At 39.5% G+C, this 16709-nt stretch overlaps 1 protein-coding gene across 4 annotated transcripts in view; it reads right to left on the reverse strand.

The window, feature by feature from the left end:
- PRDM5 (PR/SET domain 5) overlaps positions 1 to 16709 on the reverse strand; it is a 106234-nt gene that overhangs the window by 8090 nt on the left and 81435 nt on the right. For 2 of the 4 annotated variants that reach the window (XM_020781540.3, XM_020781539.3), the window contains exons 14-15: positions 15187 to 15272; positions 1883 to 1987 (exon numbers count right to left, since the gene is read on the reverse strand). In XM_020781540.3, the coding sequence (XP_020637199.2) occupies positions 1883 to 1987; positions 15187 to 15272 (191 nt within the window). Of the gene's footprint in view, positions 1 to 1882; positions 1988 to 6744; positions 6904 to 15186; positions 15273 to 16709 lie in introns of those variants that run through there. The other 2 variants (XM_073001708.2, XR_012087759.2) reach the window with 2 other exon arrangements.

Here is a 16709-nt window from a genome sequence, read left to right on the forward strand (position 1 = left end):
AACACCGAAGCCTGTAATCCTAGTTATTTAAAAGGCAGGAAAGGATAAAGTGAGAAACTTATTATTGTTTTTTATATATGTTTATTTTTAATTAAATTCAATAGCAGCTCATAGCATATGCATGCACACACTCATGCACACAAATAGAATACCAGCTACAGTAGGTGGCTGTTTTCATTTGGACTGTGGCATGGGAAGAAAGGATTAATCAACATTCTCACAAATCAGATCTAATGTAGAAGCTTTCCATACAGGTACAAACATTTTAAAAATCAGATTCATGAAATATATTTCATGTGCCATTTCTGAATCCTGTCTGGCTGATGGATTCCAGAACCAAATAAATAACCTCTGCAAGCCTTGGATTTGAGTTGCACTGCTGTGGAAATAATGGGCAGTGGCTGATTCAAGAAAAAAAAACAGCTGCAAATGGCTGTCGGGAAGTGGGGGTGGGGTTGATTCCATATTGCAAATGAGCCATTACAAATCTTTTAGCTGCAGGTAACATGTGTAGCTAGCACAACAGGCTCTTACGGTTAGCAGGAAGTCTAGGAGCATTCTGAATATCCAAGCTATGTGCCATAATGCATTTGTCAGTGCCATACTGATCTTGCACAAGAACAATTTCTGACATTTGTGTATGTCTTAAAAGATATCTGTGAGCTGGAACTTAACTTATGGCCAGTGTGTTTGGATCCCATGATCTGACTATAGCTGAAAGAATTACAGTGGGGTCTTGACTTGAGAACTTAATCCGTATTGGAAGGCGGTTCTCAAGTCAAAAAGTTCTCAGGTCAAATCTGCATTTCCCATAGGAATGCATTGAAAACCATTTGATCCATATCTGCTCTTTTCCGTCCATAGAAACTAATGGGAAGCTGCTATTCCGCCTTCGACCACTAGAGGGGGATATTTTGTTTCTTTTTTTCTTAGGTCAAGAAAGGTTCAGGGAAGGCAGGGAAAATACAGTCCAGGCAGTACAGTACCAGGCAGTCTGAAGACTGTCTCCCAATCTACTCTCTAAACGCTGGGAGGAGTGAGGAAGCAGACAGGCACCCTTTTCACTGGCCAACTGTTAACTGAAAGTTCACATTTTGCACTTTCCCTGCCTCCCACGTGGTTTTTTTTCAGTTCTTAACTCAAATCTAAGTATGTAAGTCAAGTCAATATTTTCCTATGAGAGTGGTTCTTAAGTCAAAATGTTCTTAACTCGAGCCGTTCTTAAGTCAAGACCCCACTGTATACTTCAAAGTTAGAAATATACAAGTCAGAAATACTCAGTGTCCATCCATCAGTAGTCAAAGCATCTTACAGCTTTAGATACATAAGGCCTATTTTGCTGATGTCAACTTTAAGAAAACTTTTTCTGCGCATATTTGATCAATTTATATTAATATAGATGACTTGTCCCTTATTATATGCTGCTTATTTCCTTTTGTCCTCCTTTCTTGTCTTCTTTCTTTGTTTTCTCGCTTGCCTATTTATTAGTCCATAAAACACATTTATAATTTTAATACTACTACTGCTACTACTACTATTACTAACAGCAATAGTAAGTTTTTTAATCTTTAAGGGGCGACCAGACTTTTAATAATTTCTGTTCCAACAGACTAAACATGGCTACTGAAACTATTTTGAATCCTTAAGGTTTAGTAAATTTTGGGCCTATTTTAGAATGACTAAACGCCTGCCATGCAGCATCCTCTGTGCAACGGAAATGATGTCAGCAGCAGCAAACAGCCACTGACTAAAGGCTTACTTTTCCAGTTCTGGGGTGCACATGATTCACAGACAATGCTAAAAAAGGAGCCTGTCCCCCAAAAGAGACCTATTCCCAAGTAATTAGTTTGAATTAGACAGATTAAAAGGAAGCACAACTCACATCACACTGGAATGGTTTCTCGCCTGTGTGGGTCCTCATGTGCTCATCCAGACCACGTTTTTGACTGAAGGCCTTGTTGCACTCAGAACACTGGTAAGGCTTTTCCTTTAAGACAGTAATGAGAGAGGGCATGAAAGGGAGTCAACAGAGAGGACAAGCTCTCTAAACGGGATGATGCAACCTTGATATCAGCTCTAAGAGACAGATGGCAATGTAAAGAACATCAACGTAAGCCTTTGAAAATGCAATGAAACCTGGTGGAAAAACTTTCCCTGGATACCTTCCACATTAACACAGAGAAATGTTATGAGCAGCTTGAGAACTTGATGTCTCTGATTTACAGCTTATTACAGAAGCAAGTTGGCTGAAGCCGTTTTTAATCTTGTTAGCCATAATACTGGAAACCACAGATGCAAGGATTTCCAGAAACACATCATGGAATGAAAACATCTGTGTAGGCACCATGGAAGCCAACTTCAGAAGCCTCCACCTCAACAGTATTTTAGACTATGTGCGAGTTCTTTGCCTTAACAGACAATGTCAGACTGGAATATGAGAAGACCTATATAAATACCGTATCACTTATTCAAGCCTTAGACAACATTAAGAGTTAACTTTAAACCCACCAAACACATGACAAAATAACTACATAAGATATTGTCAACGTAGTCTCAACATAGCCCTGGTGATGGAACTCTTTTGCATAGGTTCTCCTATCAAGGAAATGTTTATCCATTTCTGTGGCTTTTTGATATTTATTTTATTTTGGGTAACCAACTGAAAAAGATTTCTTAGCAAACAAGACATTTTAAAAGGAATCTTGTGGGTCCTGTCTTTGAGCATTTACGTCAACAAGAACTCTTCCCTGACTAAAGACTAAGCAAATACTCCACAGCCTGGCCCCTGTAATTTTTACAGAAATATATGTCTCAGCCATATGAAAAACAGGCTTTGCTAACACACCCTTAATTTGTTTTGTGTTGTAGTTAATGCAAACCACATTTTGTGTAAGCCCTCTGAAAACCCACTTTATTATGAGTATGTGCTGCTCAGTGGATAGTTCAAAATAAAGTACAGCAAGCAGTTCCATGTAGAGAAATGTGGATATTATAAACAACAATCACAGCTATATGAGTGCTGATCATCCCTCAGGCGTATTTCATTTATAACTTTTTTCTGCTGTAGTCTGAAAATACGGTTCACTCTGTCTCTAGATGTTGAAGGTGACTCACAGTGGACATCTGAAAGAATAAATCCTCAGCTAAAACACTCTGAGAAGAAATGGTCCCACTCTTGAGAAACATTGATCTGAGTTGAGACCAATGAAAAACAGCAGTTTCATTTTATTGCAGTCCAACTGCATTGTACTTTATCCTGTCAACGATGCTGATTCCATTTGCCATAAGGGATAACTTCACTCTCAGTGGAGCAGACAGACGGTGCTGGTGCAGAGCAGAGATGAGGTTGGACTGGATTCCTGAAACTAAAGCCTCTGCATATCTTTTTTTGATATATCTTTTGGCAGTAAAAGACTAAGCCATTCAACTCACCTTATCAGGCAAAATCCAAAACTCAACTTCATATGTGTTATACTAAACATTATGCAGATTAACTGCACTGGAATGCATGTGAAGTAAGAACAACAGAGTGGGGACTCCTGCCTTTAATGGTAATTTTGGGTTGTATTTTTAAATACAACCTCAGATTAAGCAGACACATGCACACCAGGTACTGTACATATAAGGCATACTCTGAATCATTCTGTTAAGAACTTCACTTTGGCCTTCTCAATGTTGTTCCAATGCTGAAGAATTTCTTTCTAAGGTAGGCTAGAATGGTTGCATCTCTTTGTTCTTCCACCAGCAGGCAAATACCTTTTTATTTCACCATTAATCAATTACAGTGGTGCCTCGTGGGACGATTAATCCGCAAGACGATTGGTTTTTGCGATCGCTGTTGGGCTTCGCAAGACGATGTTTTCTATGGACAATTTTTGCAAGACGACGATTTTTCCCCATTGGAACGCATTAAATAGATTTCAATGCATTCCAATAGGGAACCGCGTTTTGCAAGACGATGTTTTTGCAAGACAGCATTTTTTTGCGGAACGAATTAACATTGTCTGGCAAGGCACCACTGTATTGTTCCAACTCTCTCTCTCTCTTTCTTTGTATCAGTATATTGCACAATTCATAATCATGGATGTAAATGAAATACACGCAAAATAAAATAAAATAAAAAATTAAAATGCCAAGACAGCCAGACAATTTTAACAGAAGCAGACAGAGCCTGAGATGTATGTAGAAACATCTCCTCAACTTTGGCTGTTGTCCTGGGTGTCAGCATCCACAAAGTGGGTGGGTTCAGTAGTGTTGTGAAAATAAAGGATTTAATGGCTTTCCCACTCTTTGGGGAGGCTCTTTCTATGTCCCTAATGGCTTTGCTCCAAAAGCCACCTCTGACAACTAATTAGCTGTTCAGGGCAGGGCTTTTAATGGAACAACCCTCCTGTGTTCCTCCTCAAATTGATCGGTTTTAAAATTACAGTGGTGCCTCACTTAACGATATTAATTGGTTCCATCAAAAAAATCGTTATGTGAAAACATCGTTAAGTGAAACACCATTTCCCATAGGAATGCATTGAAAACCGGTTAATCCGTTCCAATTGGAACAGATTAATGCTTGCAATCATTAGCCCACCTCCTGAAACCTATGCAAACTTAATTTGTTGTTGTTCTGAGTCGTTGTTAATTTTTGGTGATTTTTTTTCTCTCTCATTGAAATGCATTGGACCATCTGTCCAATGCTTTTCAATGAGAGAGAGAAAAAAATCACCAAAAATTAACAACGACTCAGAACAACACCAAATTAAGTTTGCATAGGTTTCAGGAGGTGGGCTAACGATTGCAAGCATTTAAAACAGGCTTCAAACAGTTTAAGACACTTTTACAGGAGCGAAAAGGGAGATCGGAAAGAGCTTTAAAAGGGAAACGGAGATCAAAGAGCCCTTTCCAATCTCCCTTTTCGGTCCTGTAAAAGTGTCTTAAACTGTTTAAAGCCTGTTTTAAATGCTTGCAATCGTTAGCCCACCTCCTGAAACCTATGCAAACTTAATTTGGTGTTGTTCTGAGTCGTTAATTTTTGGTGATTTTTTGTTTTTCCCTCATTGAACTCTATTGAACTGTCCGTCCAATGCATTTCAATGAGAGAGAAAACATAAAATCACCAAAAATTAACGACGACTCAGAACAACACCAAATTAAGTTTGCATAGGGTTCAGGAGGTGGGCTAACGATTGCAAGCATTTAAAACATGTTCCAAACATTGTAAGACACTTAAAAATGAGCGAAAATGGAAGAGCTTCAAAAGCACTGAAGCCGGCTTCAGTGCTTTTGAAGTCCTTTCCGATGTCCGTTTTCACTCATTTCTAAGTGTCTTACAATGTTTGGAACCTGTTTTAAATGCTTGCAATCATTAGCCCACCTCCTGAACCCTATGCAACCTTAATGTGGTGTTGTTCTGAGTCGTCGTTAATTTTTGGTGATTTTTTTATTCTCCATCGAAAGCCTTTGAACGGACCATTCAAAGGCTTTCAATGGAGAATTTAAAAAATCACCAAAAATTAACAACGACTCAGAACAACACCAAATTAAGTTTGCATAGGCTTCAGGAGGTGGGCTAACGATTGCAAGCATTTAAAACAGGTTTCTAACAGTTTAAGACACTTTTACAGGAGCGAAAAAGGGACATCGTTAAGTGAAATTCCCCCATAGAGAACATCGTTAAACGATGGGGGAAATTCCTCAAAGAAACCCATCGCTGTGTGAATTCATCGTTGTATGAAGCAATCGTTGTGCGAGGCACCACTGTATTTTTTAAACTTAACATACTTTGATATTCTAGTTTCTTTAATTGGACTTTAACACAGCAAGCTTTTACCTGTACTTTTAAAAATCTATTTTATCTGTATTGTTTTTAATCCTGCTGTGAGTCTTTCCCAGTTTCAGGTGAAAGGTGAGCTATACATCAAATAAATAAATGCCTTTTTATATCAATCTGATAGTCCTACAGATGTCAATAGCAGTTGGATAGAATGGTGTCATTTATGACTTACGTTTAATATGGCTAACTCACACATGCATGTTCATGGCTCAAATGACTATGACAGGAAGTGATCAAGTAAGGTGAGATACAAGGCAAGCAAAGAGGAGATAGAGAAGCTTGAAGTTTTAATATACACTCAGGATATATGTTTTCAGTGTGTTAGTTTCCATAAATGAGGAAGGTTGTAGAACTGACTTTATTGTATATGCTGTGATTTATTATTATCATATTTTATATTTACTAAGCTACTTAGCGACAGGGACAACTATCCCTACCTTTGACCCATTTTTATGTTTCTGCCATCAATAAATGCAAACAGATGTCATTCTTTTACCCTGGTGAATGGAAGTTGTTGCTTCTATAGTCTGATAGATGCTCCATAAACAGTTGGAATTTACAGTCCTAGCAGCCGTTCAGTGCTTGTGAAATAAGTTTTTTTATTACTTTCCGGATAACTTTCTGTTTGTTGATAGTTAAGCCAGTCCTCTCCCTCCTACTTCTATGCTTTTAAATCTTTTCATCTTTGTTTTAATATCTTCAGTGTCCCCATTGTCCTTTCTAATGGCACTGATTCCCTGACTCCAATTGTTATTGTAGTTTTTATCTCTGTTTTGTACAGATTTACTATTGTGGAGAATGTGCCAGCAACATCTTTTCCCACATTGTCAATATTCTCTCTTGAAGTATCAGTTACTTGAAGCAGAAACTAAGAGGGTTGCTTGCATTACTTACAGTCCTTGCTTTTGTTTTGTGGAATGATTTCTTAAAGAGCGGCCAGGCTGGAAGAAATAAAAATTATTCCTCTGTGCTTATTCTGAGCCAATACTTCCATATAGGCATGCAATTCCATCCACTCAAAGAGTCCTGCCAGCTCATATGCATATGTTTCTTTGCAAATGTCCACATGTCAAAATCCTCTGCAAACAGAAAATGAAGGCCTGATTTTCATAACCACTGGGTAAGGAGGTAGACTCTCTAGGGTAGCTCTTTGTACATAATCAAAACAGAGCTCATGTATCACCAGCAAGGAAGACAAAAAAGGGCATTATTTTGCATCAAACTGTGTATGCTAATTTATAAAGATAGGCATGTACTGACAAACTGGTGGTTTGTGCAGTTTAGTTCTTCAGCCAAACAGGTGTTTGGTGCTTCCCAGCTCTGCCTCCTCCACTGCATCTGAGTGAATGCTTGCTGGAGGAGGCGAGGAAGCACCGGACATGTGCCTGGCCGAGAAACGAACTGGAACAAACCACCGGTTTGTGCCCATTTCCACTGATTTATATGTGCACATGCAAAAACGGAAGAATATTTTAATGATCTGAACAGAATTACCATGCATCCATTTGAATGGTGCAGGTGGTGATCACATATCCTGTGTGCTGGCTGAGTCTGCTGTCCAGATGCTCACTTCAAGGTCCCTGAAGAGCAACTTCAGGGTATGTGATCTCTTTCCTTATGGTTCTTCAGATCAGACTTGGGCTGGAAACCCCTTCAAATACAGTAGATGGTGGTTTTGAAAGGAAGTCTCAGCCCTCCAAATGGATGTCTGTCCTCTCTAAAATATGGCATGTGGCAACGGTAAAGATAAAAAATTAAAATACATCAAGATAGATAATTGGGATGTTAACTGAGAATTCCTGTTACAGCTTTTTACTCGGCACAGGAGATTTGTGTGTGTGTGTGTGTGTGTGTGTGTGTGTGTGTGTGTGTGTGTGTGTGTGTGTGTGAGAGAGAGAGAGAGAGAGAGAGAGAGAGAGAGAGAGAGAGGGAGAGGGAGAGGGAGAGGGAGAGGGAGGGAGAGATTACCTCCTAATCTACTTTGCAAGAAATAGGCCTCAACATCTCAGGAAAATAAAAATGATTTCACACAAGAGTACCTTCAAATAAGAACTTTTAAGGGTGATTATGTTCGAAAGCATGTAAATGCAAGTAGATAAATAGGTACCATCTCGGTGGGAAGGTAAACAGTGTTCTGTGTATAGCCACGCTGGCCATGTGACAACGGAAACTGTCTTTGGACAAACGCTGGCTCTACGGCTTGGAAACGGGGATGAGCACTGCCACCTAGAGTCGAACATGACTGACTAAAATGTCAAGGGGAATCTTTACCTTTACCTATATTGTCAACCATAGGGGAGGGCTAGATTGTGTGGCCCTTGCTCACTTGGTTGTTCTTTCAGGAAGTAGTATGGATGAGATCATTTAACACTGTGGTTCCTATCCTTGGGTCCTGAGATGTTCTCAGACTACAGCTCCTGGAAATCCTTGCTAGCAGAACTAGTGGTAAAGGCTTCTGGGAGTTTAATCCAAGAACATCTGAGGTACCCAAGGTTGAAAACTGCTAATCTAACACATTCCCACGCCATCCCCATTTGTACATAAAGATGTCTATGAGCTGCCAGGTTAGCATGATAGCTGGCAGTATCACATAGATATGTGTTTCAAAGTGACAAATCCTACATGAAATTTAGGAATTATGTTAATACTTTTAAAGAAAAGAAAGCTAAAGAAACCAAAGAGGAGAAAGCTAAAATATGTGTCCCCCCTCCAATACAGTTTCTTATTTATGGACTGATTCGTTTTTATGTCATCTGTCTTCCAATGAAGGGACTTGAGGCATTACACAAATTATTTTTAAGAGACAACTAAAGACATGGCTATACGTTCAGGCCTTCCCTCCTGTCAATACTTAGTTTCTTTTTCTTTTCTCATTTTTTGTTTAATTACTGCATGTGTCACAGTTTGTCTGTTAAACTTTTATGGTTTATTGTATTTTTTTTATTGTAAGTCGCCCAGAGTGGTCGACCAGACCAGATGGGCGGGATATAAATCAAATAAATCAAATAAATCAAATAAATCAAATAAATCAAATCAAATCAATCAATCAATCAATCAATCAATCAATACAAGTATAGATACAACTAAAAACATAGTAAAACATATTTGGGAAAAAAACAAAGAGCGAATAATATTAAAATACTGTTCCTGTAAGTAATTGGTGCCCTTTGCTTAGTTTTAAAATCAGATATAATATTTGTAAATGAACATTAACATTGGAATATAACTGTATACTGTATAGACAAAAGAGTCATTTCCAAAATTTAGTGTAATCCTAACTCTAACATGTATTGTCTGTAGGGGATTTAGAACAAGCAGAAGCCTCTCCTGTTCTCCAAAACTTCCACACAGGGGCAGAAATCTCATAATTCTGATAAATCTCCGTGCTCGAGGATCTCAGATAAAGAGGAATTTGAGAGATGAATTGCTCCGCTGGCTAAGGTCTGTCAGCAGGAAAACCAAAAATGGGTGTAGAGGGGATACAGTGAGGGAGCCGGGTTATCCCAGATCCAAACCTCCTCCAGCATAGGCAGACAATTTTATGCCAGCAAAAAGCAAGGGTAGGGCTAAGATATTTCCAGTATCATGAGGCTGGGAGGATATTAGATTCAGCTCAACTTCAGCTAGCTTCTTCTCTCTGTGAAAGAAGGTAGTGAGTGGGGCTGAAGGTGGTGGCGGGTTGATTACGAGCCAAAAATGGGTGAGGGCATCTCCTTCTACCTTTCCTTTCACTTCTTTCTTGCCATGTAGGTTACTGGACAAGAGCCACTCTGCTGTTGCAGATCTGATCTGATAAACTTCCAAGAGACTTTGGAAATTAAATTGAGGCTAATTCCTGTCTCACCACAATACAGTGCTGTTCAGTTATGAATGAATCACAATATGGCTTAAATGGCAACTTTCAAAAGGCGGGGAGGATGAACAACCTGTTTCTATAGACTTCACATGCTTTTCCTTTAAGTTTTAAAATAATATTATTCAGGATTAAAGATAGCAACCATAAATGAAGCGCAGTCAGTCAAATGTCAAGATGCTGTCAGATTCTATTATTCTCTAAGATGGAAATGATCACAACATTCTTAGGGAACCAAGAACTTTGTTTAGCGGTATACCAGATGCTTAATATATTGAAGGACAGAAGTTCATTTCAAAAGATCTCAGATTCCAACACGAAGAAATATCTTTGTTTTGGAGTTCAGTGCCACCGGTATGCAGATGACACCCAGCTATTTTTTCTGTTCAACTGCTCTTGTTCTAAACTTGTATCCGGCATCAGTAATGAACTGGATGAAGGTAAACAGATTGAAAATTAACAGATTGAAAATCAATCCTGGCAAGATGGACATACCTCTAGTCAGTCAAAAGGCTGATCAGGGAACAGGGATACCCAGGTCTCCGCCATGACTAGGAGTGCTTTTACACGGGGAATGTTAGTGCACCAGCTGCACTTGTTTCCTGAGACATCTGATTTGGCTACAGTAACATGTGCCTTAGTTACATTCCATTTGGATACCTGCAACGTACAGTGGGGTCTTGACTTGAGAACTTAATCCGTATTGGAAGGCGGTTCTCAAGTCAAAAAGTTCTCAAGTCAAATCTGCATTTCCCATAGGAATGCATTGAAAACCATTTGATCCGTATCTGCTCTTTTCCGTCCATAGAAACTAATGGGAAGCTGCTATTCCGCCTTCGACCACTAGAGGGGGATATTTTGTTTCTTTTTTTCTTAGGTCAAGAAAGGTTCAGGGAAGGCAGGGAAAATACAGTCCAGGCAGTACCAGGCAGTCTGAAGACTCCCAATCCACTCTCTAAACACTGGGAGGAGTGAGGAAGCAGGCAGGCACCCTTTTCACTGGCCAACAGTTAACTGAAAATTCACATTTTGCACTTTCTCTGCCTCCCACGTGGGTTTTTTTCAGTTCTTAACTCAAATCTAAGTACTTAAGTCAAGTCAATATTTTCCTATGAGAGTGGTTCTTAAGTCAAAATGTTCTTAACTCAAGCCGTTCTTAAGTCAAGACCCCACTGTATGTGTAAGGTGATGCTTGAAGAATGATTGGAAACTTCAGATGGTGGAAAATGCTATGATCGGACTGTTGAACCGGTTACAAGGTGTACACAGTACAACTTCCCTGTTAAAGCAGCTTCACAGGCTGCCATCCCATTTCCAAGCCCAATTCAGAGCCCTAGTTATGATCTACAAAACCATATACAGTTTGGGTCCAGAGTACCTGACAAATTCTGTCTCCTCATACATAATGCTCTTCAGCCTTAAGATCTCCCTTATCACACTTTGTATAAATAAAGTATAAAAATAATTACAAGGGTGGTATAAGAATTGTAACTCTGAAAATGTGAGTTGTGAGTTTAAAAATGTACAGAACATTTACCTCATAAGTACATTTGATATGGACCCAAGAGAGAGCCTTTCAGTAGCTGCTTCCAGGTTGTGGAATGCCCTCCTTCAGGAGGCTACGTTAGCTTCCTCCCTCCTGTCCTTTGGGAACATGTAAAAACCTTTCTTTTAAGACAGTCTTTTAATATCAAATTTTAACATGAGCTAGATGCCCTTTGGTCACTCTTTTATTTATTTTTTTCTCTTTTGAACGCTAACATGAAAAGCAATGACAATCTACAATCCACAGGTGTATAGCTCCAGCATGTTTTAAGATGCTTAGCGTTAGGGATTGTGGCGTTCACCCTTGTGGCCCCTGCTTATTGTGCCCTCACGAAGGCTCACATCCTTTTCTCTACTTGCTGCCACCACTTTGTCGCATCCACCCAGTGTCCTTTGTTTATTTTCCCTTAAACACCCTTAAACACCCTCTGGATGTGTTTCCTCACTTCATGCTGACACCAGGTAGTATTCCCTCAATGCTAAATAGAGAGATCTTAGACATGTGCTGCCAATAGAACAGATTTATTGATATTACAGATGTTATGCCAATCACAGGAGAAAATCACAAATGTTTACGAGTGTTCTTTAAATATCATTTGCTTTCACGTTGGTTTGGATGTTTATTTATTAACTGTTACAATTTTCTTTTCTATTATCTCCAGCATTCCAACTTTTCAATCTCTGTCCTAACTTTCTCAATTCAGTCTCCTAACTCTCTCTCTTCAATTCCCTATCTCAAAACCTCTTTTCTCCAACTCTTTTCCCCAACTGCTTAACTAACTGTCTCTGTCCTTTTGGTTCCGCCCCTCTTGTCCTCTCATAGGCTCCTACCCGTGAGTTCATTATGATGGACAGGCATGATGTGGGGGTTCCGCCACAGGGATATATACTACTTTTGGAAAAAAGGAATTGTAACATGGTTACTTGTGTTTTTGCTGAATGATTATGGGGTGAGTTAAAAAGCCTTGAGGCCTTAATAAGATAGAACAGCACCCCACAGGTATCTTGTGTTAACACTGGCATTTATGCCTCACTATGGCAAGTTCTTAAAGAAATGGGAGTGCCTGACCAGCTTATCTATCTCCTGAGAAATCTATACTGTACATGGAACAGGAAGCAACAGTTAGAACTGGATATGGAACAATGGATTGATTCAAATTTGAGAAAGGAGTATGACAAGGCTGTATATTGTCTCCTTGCTTATTTAACTTCTGTGCAGAATACATCAGGCGAAAGGCTGAAGCTGAGGCTCCAATACTTTGGCCATCTCATGAGAAGAGAAGACTCCCTGGAAAAGACCCTGATGTTGGGAAAGTGTGAAGGCAAGAAGAGAAGGGGACGACAGAGGACGAGATGGATGGACAGTGTCATCAAAGCTACCAACATGAATTTGACCAAACTCTGGGAGACAGTGGAAGACAGGAGGGCCTGGCGTGCTTTGGTCCATGGGGTTACGGAGAGTCAGACACAACTAAACAACAACAACAACAAATTAGAATAAGTCAGGAAGGTGAAGGAGATAATGTTTTCCCTTAGAAATGAATCTTCCTTGCCTTTCTTGCTGCAAAGTTTGCCAGCACAATCATGAAAGTCTTGCGGCTGCAGCACTATTAATTTGACAATGAGGAAGACCAGAGGCGAAAAGGGAAAGGACAGAAAACAAAAACAGGCTGCATGAACTGGCTTTTAAAGGAGGAATCAAAGACAACTGTGACCAGGGCCCTTTTAACGTCCTTTACTCACTCCCTTCCTGTTGTTTGCCTTAGGAAACTGACTAGAACTTTCTTCTGGTAGATAGAAATGGGAGAGAAATAAAATTAAAGCTGCTTGCCCAACTCTGCATATTGTCATTGGTGCCCTTCTGTCCTGCCTGCACCATTCAATCTCTGAGCTGGCTTTCTCATTTGTGTTCCCCATTCACAAGGATGGGTTTTCATGGAAAACCAAAAATGTACAGCTACCATACACAATGAAGAGCCACGTCGGAATATCTGCAAAAGGGCACACGGTGGGTTGGCACTGATGTTTGTGCCCTTTGTCCAGGCACAGAGTGAGTCAAAGGAGCTATGTGTATCCCTACTCAGAATCACAGGGTTCAATTGTGTACATTGCAGTATTTAAGCAAATCATAGTTAAATAATAATATTTTTAAACCTTGAAATATACTAGTTAACCATGCAGGCTTCATGGTTGAGTTCATTATCCAACGAGGAGCACACTGCTGAAGGACCCATCTACAATTTATTGATATCTACAGCAAGCAACTGTCCAAAGCCAGCACGTACACTATAACAGTGGTCCTCAACCTTGGGCCTCCAGATGTTCTTGGACTTCAACTCCCAGAAATCTTGGCCAGCAGAGGTGGTGGTGAAGGCTTCTGGGAGTTGTTGTCCAAGAACACCTGGAGGCCCAAGGTTGGTGACCACTGCCCTGTAAGTAGAGTGCACTTCCTCCTTTGAAGGAAACCACAAAGCATTTGAATAAGTGTCAGCCCGGGCCTTTAAAATGAACTAAGAAAACAATCAATGCAACCACCTACAATACTACAAGAGCAAGCTCTATTCCTCTTTGTCTTATCCTTTGTTGCCTGTTTGAAACAAATGTGTTTTTATACCACTGACGTCCCAACACCAACACCCATTATTTTGAAATGAACGATCCACAATTTGGTGAGAGGTTACATAAAATGTCAGTCATGTATAAACAAGAACGTCTTTTAAATTTCAGAACTCCAGTGTGTAAACAATATGACAGGACTCAACCTGGAAAGTTCAAAGAGACTTCTGTTTCTGCTTTGTATATTTTTAATCACACTTAACGCAGCTGCAAGGATTTCCAATAACATGTTTGTCACAAGTAATGAACTATGTGACATTCCATCTCTGTATCTGACAATCAGTCACAATGTCTCAAACATGTTTAAACCATAATGCCACACATGGCTTGGGTTAAGTGACTGTGGAACTATCCTGTTTTGTGTTTCAGTAATATAGATATTTGGATTAAAGCATGAAGCTTTGTCATGCAACAAGTGTATGGCCACACTACTCTAAAACCAACATTTTAACCACAACATTTGGTAAGCTACGACAGTTAGAAACTAACAATCTGATCATTTGGGCAGGCTGGTGCAAAAATTTCTAGGCTGCCTTCTGTACAGGGGGAAAGTACTCTGAATTGCTTGGTAGATTAAGTAGCTTTAACCACAGAGGTGAAAGGTTAATATATACTACTGCTGTATTGATACCTGGGTCCTCTCACTCATTCTTGCACTTGTCTTTGAAAAACAAAAATGGTTCAATTATTCCGCATGGTATCAACTCTCATCCTACACCATTTCCTCACGTAGCTGTCATAAAAGTGGTAAACTTGTTTCTCACTTGGACTACCTCAGACTGCAAGTAGGCAGGCCTCAAATGTCAGACCAATCCTCCATATAAAACCAACGAACACAGGAAATAAGGAATAGGGGAGAAGCCTGCAGTAGACTCCACTCTCCTGCCACCAATAAAGGTGTTAAGAGCACCACAACTATCCTCAAAAGTAAAATGCCTTCCTTATTCAATATGGAGTTCCAAATTAAACATATACTTCTGCATGATGACCACAGCTGGCATGTTTACTTGCACATACAGTAGTTATTGCTATTGTTTATTTTATTCATCTGAAGGATTCCAAGCAAAATTACCCAAGGATACTGCATTTACTGTATATTTAAAATAATAAACCCAATTTAGTAGTGTTGCAAAGATCTGTTTTAATGTAAATTATGAACACTGTAGTTCTATTCAGTTATTCTAAGAAGTATGACTTATAATTGGAACAGATTTATTAATACATATTTTACTCAGACGCTTCATTCTTGAACTTGTTTTTAATATTGGGGAAAATAGTTTCTATTACTTGTTTTAGGTTGTCGAAGAAACATTTGCATCACTAGATGAAGTAACAGGTCCACACTTACCCTTGTGTGGGTGCGAATGTGCATTTTCAATCCATCATTCTTGCTGAAAGCTTTGTCACAGTAAGGACACTGGTAAGGCCGTTCACCTAAAAATTAGAAAAGCATCAGGGTACCTCATACATCCTCATTTTCCCACTGAACTCAATGTGGCACCCAGAGGATTTCCAAATGTTGTCCCAATCAGGTAATGATCAGACCCACAATTCCTTAGTTTCAACACGGTTTTTAAAACGCATGCCTTCAAACCCATTACCTGGGTCTGAAAAAAATATGGGCTAAAGAAGAGAAAATAATGGTAAGAAGTTTACAGGAGCGTAGCATGTGCATGGGTTAAAGAGACACATTTCTGAAATCAAGTGTTAATATTCACTTCATACAATAAAGGGTGTGGTCCCAACAACCTGCTGATTTCATGGGAAAGATCTGCAAAATAGGCACGAGTCACACAGTCATATTTGTGCATGCACCCCTCTTGTGTACAAATGTGCCATAGGGTAGATATTCTCATGGTACTGTCTGCATATGTGATGTAGAGATCTGACACATCTAAATTTAAGCCAACCACACACATAAGAAATAAAAGAACAGGAAGATCTGCATCATACAGCACAGGATCAAAAGAACAGATGCTTCACGTTTTTCTAACAAGATATTACTATGATGATCCATCCCATGCTCCTGGTGACAACAGTACTGGCTAGGGTGATTTTTATTATGGTCAGTTTATGGTCCCTTTTATGAGGCATCATTAACTGTTCTCAAAGTACAGTATGTTTTCCTGACCTCACAGCTGTTCATCATTAGAGCCATCTGGGTGTCACCATCCAATTTAATTACCTCAATCCATTCTATTCATGTGTCCCATTTAACTAAAAGCAGATCAACTAAATTTTGCCGCTGTGGGTCCTGCTGTGTAACTTCTAGTAGACGTCTTTATTAGGTTGCAGCCTATGGTAACCCTCCACCCAAATCAAAGCTGGTATCACTTAAAGCAACACAATACAAAACTCACCACTCTATATTCATGTCAGATGGACAGTACAGTCTCTGGGAACTTTTGTTCTATTTTGAAAAAAAACAAGGTCAAGGGACTTGCACAAGGCTGCTGATAGGACTAATGCTGAAAAGGCCCATGTCCACTTGTAACTCAGACAACTACAACTAAAACAGCTTACTTCATTCCCCCCTCATTTTCTTCCCATTATTCTTTCATTTCCCTTCCCTCAAATTTTGGGTTGTATAGTACCTGTAGGTATTGTGTGTGTATCAACTCTTATCTGATATATGTGAGATTTTATATGCTGTCCAAAACCAACCAACCAACTAACCAAACTTGGGAAACCAGTTCTTCAAGTGTTACAAAATTCAAAGCATGACAGAGGTCCTAATCATACAGGACTTCATTGGCCTATCCCAGTCTGAAGTCAAATTGTGTTGCATTTTCTCTGCACTAGCATTCCCAGTCAATATGGAGAGATTGATCATGGAAGAGGCAGAGCTGAAGCGTGTCTCCCTCTCTCCTT

Source organism: Pogona vitticeps, chromosome 5 (assembly GCF_051106095.1).
Source record: "Pogona vitticeps strain Pit_001003342236 chromosome 5, PviZW2.1, whole genome shotgun sequence".
NCBI classification, from domain to species: domain Eukaryota; kingdom Metazoa; phylum Chordata; class Lepidosauria; order Squamata; family Agamidae; genus Pogona; species Pogona vitticeps.